The 12,325-nt window shown below is 46.4% G+C and overlaps 1 protein-coding gene across 1 annotated transcript in view; it reads left to right on the top strand.

Annotated features, from left to right (window-relative positions):
• The window catches only part of CTIF (cap binding complex dependent translation initiation factor), a 166,807-nt gene that overhangs the window by 110,800 nt on the left and 43,682 nt on the right, over positions 1–12,325 (top strand). The window contains exons 9-10 of the mRNA XM_056848232.1: positions 8,053–8,491; positions 11,160–11,489. Of these exons, the coding sequence (XP_056704210.1) occupies positions 8,053–8,491; positions 11,160–11,489 (769 nt within the window). The remainder of the gene's footprint in view (positions 1–8,052; positions 8,492–11,159; positions 11,490–12,325) is intronic.

Below are 12,325 nucleotides of genomic sequence, written 5' to 3'. Positions count from 1 at the left end.
TGCCAGGTCCCTCTTTGCCACCGGTGGGAGGTTTTTGGGGTGGAGCCTGAGGAGGGCGGGGTAGGTTGCCAGCTCCGGGTTGGGAAATACCTGAAGATTTTTTGGACGGAGCCTGAAGAGGGCGGGGCTTGGGGTGGGACTTCAGTGCCATGGATTCCAATTGCCAAAGTGGCCATTTTCTCCAGGGGAACTGATCTCTATCGGTAGGGTAGCCAGGTCCCTCTTCACCATCAGCGGGAGGTTCCTGGGGAGGAGCCTGAGGAGGGTGGGGTTTGGGGAGGGTCTTGAACCGTAGACTCCAATTGCCAAAGCAGCCATTTTCTCCAGGGGAACTGATCTCTGTCGGCTGGAGATCAGTCGTAATAGCAGGAGATCTCAAGCTACTACCTGGAGGTTGGCAACCCTATCTATTGACTGGAGATCAGTTATAATAACAGATCTCCAGCCAGAAAGGATCCTTAAAATAAGGTATGAAAACAAAGTCAAGGTTATATTAAATTAATTTATTTTAGTTTTGATGATTTAGCTTACTAGTAATATGATGTATGGTTTACAGAGAAATTGGCAACGTTTTTTTCAAGCGTCATAAAATTCAGCTCATACTTCAAATATCTTCTCTCTCCATGCATTGGGCAGCTGAAGAAAGCAGTGAAACAGGATTTCTTCACCGGGAGCCTGTCCTGCCCAACGGATTTTCTCAAAGGAGACCTTAACAGAATTATTTATATTGATTATTGAGCTGTGACTTAAATTGTATTGTATGTAAAACAACGTGGCTGATCGGTATAAACAAACAAACATTTTTTGTAAGAAAGAATTCTAAGCATATGAAGAAATATACTAAAAAAAATTCTTGTAAATACATAGGAAAATGATACCTTGCCAATATTTGTGAATTTTTGCACATTACAATTTGAATTTCCAAAAGCTGTTATTTTTGAATAACTTCCCTGCAGCTTATTGTTGGTTTTGTTAATAACCACCTGGAGGTTGGCAACCCGAAAAGTCTGCCTAGTAAACGTCATGCCGTGACGTCATTCCGTGGGTCAGTAATGATCCGATGCATGCACAGGGGACTACTTTTATCTTTCATATCGGCCTGCCACTAACATCTGTATAACAACGATTTCAAAATCGCAGTTTGCATCTGGGCCTGGGGGTCCCCGCCCCAGCCAGTTTTCTGCAAGACGTTCCTGCGTCTCATAAACTCAGTCAACCATTTTCAAACCAAAGTATGAATTCCTTCCGCTACCGCAGTGCACCCGTCAGCTCTTCCCCCATTTAGTCTAAACACAAGGGCTCAGTCTTGTCCGCTAAGAGCCAGCTGGCCGCAGAAAGGAGGTCTGACCTCCTCCGAGTGCCAAGGAACACACTTCTGACGGACAAGATTGGTTTGGCAAACAAACCTGGGGGGGGGGCATTTTAGCCACTGACCAGCAAAGGGTAATGACCACTTCCTCCCGGCAAGAACATTCTAAGCCGGTCAGGGCAAATGTGTTCTCTATGCTAGGAAAATAAATCTTTGCATGAAACAAAAATTGTTTTAAAATAACATGGGTTTATTTCTTGGGGGGGGGGGACGGTTTTGAGATTAGGGTGGGGAAACGGTGAAGGCAGAACTTCAGAAGGGCGATTGTTTCGCCGGGAGGAAGTCGATTTTGCAGTGAACGAAATGCGTTTGCTGGTAGCATTTTTCTCCCTGTCTCCTGCATTCTGCTCTGATAGGGATATTTTTTTAAAAACCACAAAGGTGACGGAAAGAGCCACTAGGTCACCCATGCAGATTCGTAGGATTGTCAACCTCCAGGAGATCTACTGCTGTTGCAATAGAGATCAGTTCCCCTGGAGAAAATGGCCTCTTTGGCAGTTGGACTCTATGGCATTGAAGCCCCTCCCCAAACCCTGCCCTCCCCAGGCTCTGCCCCAAAAACTTCCCCCTGGTGGCGAAGAGGGACCTGGCAACCCTATAGATTAGCCTCTCTCCCTTTGCCGTTGTCTTCCACTAGCGCAGTGGTTCCCAACCTTTTTTTGACCAGGGACCACTAGGACTTTTTTGTTCGGTGCAGGGACCCCAAGGTTCAAAATAAAAATTCAGAGAATTTGAAAATAAACTTTAATCATAACTGTTAGTTAAACATTAAACTTAGAATAATATTTGAATATATTGTTATAATAGAGAACTTTTAATTGAAAATATTAATTTATTATGGGTTTATAACTTTGTTTCGCGGACCTTAATTTAGTTCTCGCGGACCCCTGGGGGTCCGTGGACGCCCGGTTGGGAACCAGTGCACTAAGCAGGTGGAGGTTTTTTTGTTTTGTTTGGAGTACTTCCAGTAAATCCTTTATTGGCACCCTTCCTGGATTGTGTTGTGCTTGTATGTTTATATGTTTTTTATTGAATTGTTTAAATACTTTAAATGCTGTTTTAATGTTTTTAATGTGTCTTGGGGACCCTATTTGGGAGGAAAGGCAACATAGAAACATTTTTTAAAAATAAAATAAATAGGAACTTCCCAAAAAAAGTGAACTGGAATTAGGGTTGCAACCCCCAGGCAGTGGCTGGAGATCTGCTGGGATTACAACTGATCTCCAAGTGAAAGAGATCAGCTCATGTGCAGAAAATGGCTGCTTTGGAAGGTGGATTCTATGGCATTATACCTCATTGAAGTCCCTCCCCTCCCCCAAACCTCACCCTACTCAGGCTCCATCCCCAAAATCAGTGACCAATACAGGACCATACATGTTTCAGCCTGAATAGGCCTTCCTCAGTGGTTAAAAGAGAAAGTGCCAAAGCAGGACTGCAGCTGAACATCAAGAAGACAAAGGTAATGAGACTTACACAACTTTAAGGTTGACAATGAGGAAATTGAAATTGTTGAAGACTTTCTATTCCTTGGCTCCATCATCGACCAAAAGGGAGACTGCAGCCAAGAAATCAGAAGGAGATTGAGACTGGGAAGGGCAGCCATGAAGGAGCTAGAAAAGATCCTTAAGTGTAAGGATGTGTCACTGGCAAGTTAATCCATAAGTATTCCCTATTACTATGTATGGGTGTGAAAGCTGGACAATGAAGAAAGCTGATAGGAAGAAAGCCTGAACTGACCCTAGAAGCTAAAATGACTAAACTGAGGCTATCATATTTTGGTCACATTATGAGAAGACAAGAGTCACTGGAAAAGACAGTCATGCTAGGAAAAGCTGAGGGCAGCAGGAAAAGAGGAAGTCCCAACAAGAGATGGATTGACTCAATAAAGGAAGCCACGGCCCTCAATTTGCAAGATCTGAGCAAGGCTGTCAAAGATAGGACATTTTGGAGGACATTGATTCATAGGGTCGCCATGAGTCAGAAGCGACACACACACAGTGGTCATAAATAAGTAAATAAGTAAAGATGCCTTGAATCACAAGGAGAGATGGGGTATAAATGTTTTAATAAATAATAAATGAAATAAATATGGCAAAGTAGGCGGAAAGCTTTAACCAGTGAATTGGGCGTGTTCATCGGCTGCAAGTGAATATGCGTGAATTTAATTTCTAACGCCTGCGTCTCTTGCAAAAACATTCCCGCGCTGTCAAAACGTCTGTTGTTTTTAAGACTCTGTTTGGATGACAACCCAATCTGCTGCGCTTGGAAGGCAGGCTGTTCATCGGATGCCCTAAATCCTGTCTCTTTTGTGTGCTTAAGGGCCTTTAATTTCCTCTCTAAAAAAGCCTCATGGTTTGCAATTGCTGATAATCTTGTCACAACGGCCCATTTGGAAATCTACAGTGTCTTAAGTTCAGCAGGAGGATGCACGACACCCTCTCGTTGGCTGCATTTTCTGATTGGAATTTCCTCTGGTTTTCGCTTCCTCTCGCAAGGGACAAGAGGAAAATGTCCTCATCTTTCAGACTTCTAAGGTGTGTCTGAAGAGAACGGTGGTGTCTCTCGGGTAGGAAATACCCCACATAAAATGTGGGCTCCTCAACAGTATTCTCAAACTTAGCTCATGGTGCATAACCATTGGTTGTGCGATACAGGAACAGTGATTCTAGAAACGCTTCAACCTAGCAGATAGAGTGCAGAGTTGGATGCCAAGAGTAAAGATTTGCAATATCATATCATATAATGGCTTAATGTGCTACCTTTGGCAAGGCAATGATCAGAAATGCAATTTTTTTGACCTACTGCATCTAGGCACCTGGTTGGCCACTGTGTGAGCAGACTGCTGGACTTGATGGGCCTTGGTCTGATCCAGCAGGGCTTTTCTTATGTTCTTAGGGGAGAGGAACATGCCATATATTTCCAATGAATGCAGCGGTTGCGGGGGACTTATGTACTAATGTCCGTTGGAAATTTGTTATTGGTAGGTAAGCCTCTACAGTGATTGGTTGAGCTGTTCTGACCTCACAGAAGGGCAGGCTGCTCTGACATCACAGAAGGGCATGACAGAGTGGAGATTCTTGGGCTGCCATTGGGTGAGGTGCTTGAATCCAAAGGACCTGTAGTTCTTTAACGCTTTTATCCATGTCCTGTGCTTTTTATTGAAATTACTGAATTGCGAGGATGTTCTTTCTTGTTATCCTGTTGTAATTTATTGTTTTCAATCCCTGTAAGCTGCTTTGGGTCCTTGGGGTGGGGGGGAGAGAGAGAGAGAAAAGCAGGTTAAAATATTTCACATAAACCCAGCCGCTCTCATTCTAAAAAGACATGTGCCAGAACAAGAAGGCAGTCTAAGACAAAGAGGAATAGAAGCAGGAGTCTAGGGAATGAGGCATCCCGGCTTTGACAGGTTTGCAGCTCAAGGGAGGCAGAGAAGGTGTGTGTCCCAGAAAGGAGGCTTGGTGGTGGTTTGGTGGAACAGGAGAAGACCAGAGGAGAAGAGCCCAAGCAGGGAAGGAAAACTGGGAGAATGTGCAGAAGGGACAGGTGCACACCTGCAGAAGTTAGAAAAAGCTGAGGTTTACGAGTGCCCTAGGGCTGTAGACCTCCAAGAAGCGCGTGCTGATCCAGAGGAAAACAAGGAGTCCACATCTTTGAAAATGCCTTCTCTATATGAGCCTTTCGGAGTGCAACAGTGAGGCCGTGTGTTGAATTCTCTGTTTTCCTAACCCTAAGTGAATCTTACCGGAAGACCTTTCCATGGATTTCAGTGGCCATTACTTGCTAGTTAAGTGGGTTGGGATCAAATCCTTTGGCTGGTGGTCACCAGAGCACAGTTCGATCCCGCTCCAAATCTAAATTTATCCAAGAAGTATACATTTGGTGGTTGTTTCTGTTGTTTTTAGTGGAGAGTTGTAATAATTGCACCCCACTTGAAAGACTGATCCCTTGAGTTTTAATTCACAGTGGGTAGCCGTGTTAGTCTGTCTCATGGGTGAGAAGTTGTTTTAGGTTAGCTGGCTGTCTGTAAGCAAGACAGACTAACCGGCTAACTGGCTAACCTAAAACAACTTCTCACCCATGATGATAAACTACTTAACAGGAACATGGACTCTGGCACCAAGGCCTCCAACAAACTAAGGTGCCAACTTTGCCCTCATATAGATTCTAGGAACATCATCTCTGGACCCACCAATGTCAGCCATACTATCTCAGGTTCATATTCCTGCTCATCTTCTAATGTGATTTATGCCATCACATTCCAGCAATGCCCTTCCACAATCTACATTGGACAAACAGGTCAGTCTCTTAGACAAAGATTAAACAGACATAAGTCTGACATCAGAAACCACAATATTCAAAAACCAGTGGGAGAACATTTCAACCTTCCAGGACATTCTGTTGCAGATTTAAGAGTAGCAGTTCTCTTACAAAGGAATTTCAAAGGGAGATTGGAAAGAGAAACTGCTGAATTACAGTTGATATTCAAAGTAAAGACAATGCATTTACCTGGGCTGAATAAAGACCTTGCATTCATGGCTCATTACCAATGCTGATTTCTCCACACCCATCTCTCCCCTGGACATCACAGACTCTTCTGCATTCCACACCTAATCCCATCACGCCTGCTATTCACATTTACATACTGTTAACATTTACATACTAATGTTTGTCAGAATTCACTCTCCTCTACTTAAAGACAGATGGGTTCACATTCTAGCTATATCTGAAGAAGTGAGCTGTGGCTCACGAAAGCTCATACCCTACAAGAAAATATTTTTGTTAGTCTTTAAGGTGCTACTTGGCTCTTGCTCTTTTCTACCCTTGAGTTTTACCACTGAAAAAAGGATTGTGGCGCTTGAGGACATTTGTGGTGGTACCTGATATAAGTACATTGACATGTGTAGTGTAGTGGTTAGGGGTGATGGACTCTAATCTGGAGAACCGGGTTGGTTTCCCCACTCCTACACATGAAGCCAGCTGGGTGACCTTGGGCGAGTCACAGTTCTCTCTGAACTCTCTCAGCCTTACCTCCCTCACAAGGTTTCTGTTGTGGGGAGGGGAAGGGAAGGAGACTGTAAGCTGTTTTGATTCTTCCTTAAGGGGTAGAGAAAGTTGGCATATAAAAAGCAACTCTTCTTCTAAAGGTAAAGGTCCCCTGTGCAAGCACAAGCTCATTCTTGACCCATAGGGTGATGTCACATCCCAACATTTTCTAGGCAGACTTTGTTTGCTGGGTGGTTTGCCAGTGCCTTCCCCAGTCATCTCTTCTTTACCCCCAGCAAGCTGGGTGCTCATTTTACCGACCTCAGAAGGATGGAAGGCTGATTCAACCTTGAGCCGGCTAACTGAAACCGACTTCCGTTGGGATCGAACTCAGGTCGTGAGCAAAGCTTTGGACTGCAATACTGCAATTTACCACTCTGCGCCACGAGGCTTCTTCTTCTACTGCTTGATTTTTCAGGAGACAATGAAAGGCACAGGGAGACTGGCTGGTTCTCTTCAAGATTTTGCTTGCATCAGCTGCATACTTTCTGGCAGAGGCGGTGGTTGGTTGCCGTTTTAGTAACATTCACACATGTTGCGGTGCCAGCTCAATATCCTGGTGTTGCCTGTGCCTGCCCACTGCATACGTTGTAACATCACACCAGCTCATTGTGCCTTAGACTCATAAGAACATAAGAAATGCCCTGCTGGATCAGACCAAGGCCCATCAGGTCCAGCAGTCTGTTCACACAGTGGCCAACCAGGTGCCTTTAGGAAGCCACAAACAAGATGACTGCAGCAGCACCATCCTGCCCGTGTTCCACCGCACCCAAAATAATAGGCATGCTCCTCTGATACCAGAGAGAATAGATACGCATCATGACAGGTATTCATTTTGACTAGTAGCCATGAATACCCCTTTCCTCCATGAACATGTCCACTCCCCTCTTAAAGCCCTCCAAGCTGGCAGCCGTCACCACATCCTGGGGCAGGGAGTTCCACAATTTAACCATGTGTTGTGTGAGAAAATACTTCCTTTTATCTGTTTTGAATCTCTCACCCTCCAGCTTTAGCAGATGACCTCGCGTTCTAGTATTATGGGAGAGGGAGAAAAGGTTCTCCCTGTCCACTCTCTCCAAACCATGCATAATTTTATAGGCCTCTATCATGTCTCCCCTCAGCCGTCTTCTTTCCCAGCTAAACAGCCCTAAGCGTCTTAACCGCTCCCCATAGGACAGTTGCTCTAGTCCCCTAATCATTTTGGTTGCTCTTTTCTGCATCTTCTCAAGCTCTGTAATATCCTTTTTTTAGGTGCGGTGACCAGAACTGTACACACTCATCTTGTTCCCCTCTCTGTAAACCTTACCCATGAGAGCAAGTGTGGGGTGGTGGTTATAAAGCCATGTAGAGAAAATGATTTGTGTAGGTTATTCTATAAGAAATGGGTATGTTTTTGCAATTTATACTAACATGTAAAGGTTTAACACAGTGTAGTAAAATAACTGATGTTAGAAGGTAAGAATCGATAACATTTTATCTCTATAAACCATATTTCTGTGTTAGGTAAATTTCTTGACTGGTGTGGGCCACGCAGATATGTAACATTTATGTATGTTCCCTTTTCCTGTATTTCCCCTACCTTTTTTCTTTATAATAAAAAAATAATAAAAAATGTTGACTCCTCCAATTTGACTTTGCAGGAAACAAAGGGCTCCCGGAGGAAACAAGTCCCAGCAACACCCGGAGCATCAGCAAGGGACTGCCAAACACAACAGGGAACACCAGAAGCCCTCGCAGGGGAACCAAGCGCCCCACTCCTCGGGGCGGCCCAGCCACCACGGCTACAGCCAAAACCGGAGGTGGCACCACAACCAGAAGCCCTCGCCCAACGACAAAGAGACGCACAGAAATGCCAAAGAGACCGAGAACTTGAAAATCGAGGACGCCTCCGTCTGCACGGTGCACATCCCCCTGGAGATGCGCCGCAGCAGCGACGCCACAGAGAGGCACTGCCCGCAGTATATTCAGGATCCGGAAAGCAAGCGGAAGGACAGCCTCCACGAACGGATAAGCGAGAGGCCCAAAATTAACCTACTCCAGTCTTCCAAAGACAGACTGCGCAGGAGGCTAAAAGAAAAGGTACCTCCTTTTTCCACTCCATCCACCCCTTGAGCAAACAGAAGCGTCATCGTGTTAGGGGAGCATCCGAAATCAGCAGCTCTTCAGGGAAGGGCCAAGCTGTTGGATTTAGGTGTATTTGCCCACCTGTATTGTTCAGTGTAGTGGTTAAGAGTGGTGTAGTGTTAGCAGCATGGTGTAGTGGTTAAGAGCAGAGGTTTGGAGCGGTGGACTCTGATCTGGAGAACCAGGTTTGAGTCCCCTCTCCACCACATGAGCGGTGGAGGCTAATCTGGTGAACTGGATTTGTTTCCCCATTCCTACACATGAAGCCAGCTAGGTGACCTAGGGCTAGTCACACTCTCTCAGCCTCACCTACCTCACAGATAGGGTTGCCAAGTGCCCGGTGGTGGTGGGTAAAATCACGCCAATCCACCGGGCTTCCCGCCAACCAGCTGAGGGCCGGCGGGCACCACGGGCACGCGCGCACGCACAACGAGCCTACGTCGCTTCCGGGTTTACCAAGTAAACCAGAAATGACGTCGGCATGTGTGCAGCCATCGTGCCAGGCGTGTGCGTGCACCACACGCTCCAAGAAACCTCCCGCCCATGGACCAACAGGACCTGGTAAGCCTACTCACAGAGTGTCTGTTGTGGGGAGGGGAAGGGAAGGTGATTGTAAGCCGGTTTGATTCTTCCTTAAGTCAGCATATAAAAGTCAGCATCTTCTTCTTCTTCCAATATTTTCCCCCCTAAGGTAGAAACTTTGGGGTTTGGGATCTGGGATAATAAATGGGAAGGAGGGTTGAGTGGGGTGGGGTGGGTTGGGGAAGTAGGATCTTAGAGGATGAGGGAAAGAACTGAGAACTGCATAGCATCCAAACTTCCCTTGCTCCATAACAGGAGTCCCAACACGGTGCCCGTGGGTGCCATGGCACCTGTTGACATGTTTTCTGGTTTCCACCAAGTATTTTTAGAAAGTGGCCGTGGCCAGGTAGGACTTTTGCCCAGTAAGGGTTTTGATTGGTTACTGGAAATTCGATGGGCTGTGCAGATTTTTGAAAATGTTGCTTTGGCAGCAGCTGCCACCATAACACTAGGATCTTCACTGTGTGACTGAAGGTAAGCTGGGGCAGCCATTTTGTATTGTGGCTGTGCCCACCACACTGTGTCAGAAAACTGAAGGTGCCCACAGGCTCAAAAAGATTGGGGACCCCTGCTCTATAATGTCTCAAAACTCTCACAAAGACCCTCTCCGATTCCTGCCCTATGAACATCTTTTTATGTGTATTACGTTCATGGCTTGATCCTACAGAACGTCCGGGAGGGTTGGCCTTACCTTATCACCGATATTTCATGAAGCAGTAATCTTCCTTTTGCCCTCTGAGTTGTGTCTAAGAGAGTTCGCTAAGTGTCGCTATCTGTTGCTTTAGCTGAGCCGTTGCAACTTTGTGTAATGCCATGTTCTACCACTAGATGCCTCTGTGTGCCATTTGTTGCTTTTGGCTAAAAAGGCTAATACTAATGGGCTGTGTTTCTGATCCAAACACAAAATTATCACCTACTTCTCCCCGGAGGATAAATATTTTAAAACAATGGACTCACAAATCAACTATAGAAAGGTACATTTCTGGTGTCAATTCACCATAAACCAATTAATGGCACAGTGGTGGGAGTGGGAGAAGCTCTGAAGGTCTAGTTATTCAGGGTAGAACTTATATTGATTAAGGGGAGCCATTAATTAATAATTATTATTTAGTAGATTTTTAGGCCGCTCTAGCCCGACAAATTGGGCTCAGAGTGGCTTATAACAATATTATACAATTAAAACACAATACAATGTATAATTTAAGCTAAAACATCAGTGGACATCTCTAAGTGGAAGAGAAAGTCGGCATATAAAAACCAACTCTTCTTCATCGAAGCCAGTTAGGTGACCTTGGGCTAGTCACAGTTCCTTCCGCCCCACCTATCTCACAGGGTGTCCGTTGTAGGGAGGGGAAGGGAAGGTGATTGTAATCTGGTTTGATTCTCCCTTAAGTGGTAGAGAAAGTCGGCATATAAAAACCAACTCTTCTTCTTCATCATCGAAGCCAGCTATGTGACCTTGGGCTAGTCACATCTCTCTCAGCCTCACCTACCTCAAAGGGGAGGGGAAGGAAAGGTAATTGTAAGCCAGTTTGATTCTCCCTTAAGTGGTAGAGAAAGTCGGCGTATAAAAACCAACTCTTCTTCTTCATCATCGAAGCCGGCTGGGTGCCCTGGGCTAGTCACAGCTCTCTCAGCCCCACCTACCTCACATGGTGTCTGTTGTGGGGAAGGGAAGGTGATTGTAAGTCAGTTTGATTCTCCCTTAAGTGGTAGAGAAAGTCGGCATATAAAAACCAACTCTTCTTCTTCATCATCGAAGCCGGCTGGGTGACCTTGGGCTAGTCACAGCTCTCTCAGCCTCACCTACCTCACAGGGTGTCTGTTGTGGGGAAGGGAGGGGAAGGTGATTGTAAGCCAGTTTGATTCTTCCTTAAGTGGTAGAGAAAGTCGGCATATAAAAACCAACTCCTCTTCTTCTTCTTCACCTTCAGCTTCTGCTCTGTAGCTTCGGCTGTGCGTCTCTGCCTGGTGCCAACCGCTGATGTGTCGTTTCTTCTCTTTCCCCCCCTTCCCCGTTCCGTGTTCCCTTGCATAACAGATGCCTTGTCTTTCCCTTTTCACGGACCAGGACGAAGTGGCCGTGGAGTCTACCAACCCGCAAAAGAACAAAATGGACAAACTAATTGAAATTCTCAACAGCATGCGGAACAACAGCAGTGGGGTGGACTCCACGCTCACCAACTTCATGGAGGAGGCCCAGAACTCCACCAACTCGGAGGAGATGCTGGGGGAGATAGTCAAGACCATCTACCAGAAGGCAGTGACGGACCGCAGCTTCGCCTCCACGGCCGCCAAGCTCTGCGACAAGATGGCGCTCTTCATGGTGGAAGGCACCAAGTTCCGGAGCCTCCTTCTGAACATGCTCCAGGTAACCGGATAAATCGCAGCTGCCGCCGCCGGGCAGTCAGTGCTTTGCCCCGGGCGAAGTCCAGAAGTTCTGGCCATGCTCGAGCTGTCTTCCTGCGTTCCATTCTCACCCAATTAATTTTAGAAAAAGAAAAGCAATAATGGAGGGAGGTGCAGGGGGAGAAGCCAGGGCCGTATTTGCGTTTGTTTACAGCAGCGTTTCATGGTTACGGCGGGCCGATATAAATTTATGAGCACTGCCCCCTCTACGAGCCATCTCCTGTTCTATTTTAAAGGATCGCTTTGACAAAGGCCTGGTTTCCCCCAAGGCACAGCCCATCTTGCCATTGGCTCCAAAAGGCTCTATGAATGTTGAGGGATTAGTGGGGGGGAAACGTTTCCGTTTATGCTGAAGGTCCTGCTTCCTTTGGTTTTTAGAAAGGCAGAACGGCCAGCGTCTTCCGACTGTGAACACTCCCTCCTTAGGCTTACCCCTCCTCCGGCGGGAGGTTTTTGGGGTGGAGGTGAGGTGAGATTGCGCGGTCGGCCGCACCAACGTGATTGCATCACTTCTGGTTTACACCCGGAAGTGATGTGGCGCCGTGGGCAGGCGCGCAAACACCCGTTGCCTGCCAACCCTCAGCTGGTCGGCAGGCAGCCAGGTGGATTGGCGGGGGTTTGCCCGCCACCACCTGGAACTTGGCAACTTATCCCTCCTGCTTCTGCTTTGTATGCCCTTCCAGTAGTCCTGGGGATTCATGCATGCTGTATTTTAAAGGGGTCCGACCTTGTTGATCTTGTGAGCGTTTTTGGAATTTGGAGAATAATATCTAGGTGCCACCATGAAATAGCTGCCGT

Source organism: Euleptes europaea, chromosome 4 (assembly GCF_029931775.1).
Source record: "Euleptes europaea isolate rEulEur1 chromosome 4, rEulEur1.hap1, whole genome shotgun sequence".
Classification (NCBI taxonomy): domain Eukaryota; kingdom Metazoa; phylum Chordata; class Lepidosauria; order Squamata; family Sphaerodactylidae; genus Euleptes; species Euleptes europaea.
This window is presented reverse-complemented; position numbering and strand designations above follow the sequence as displayed.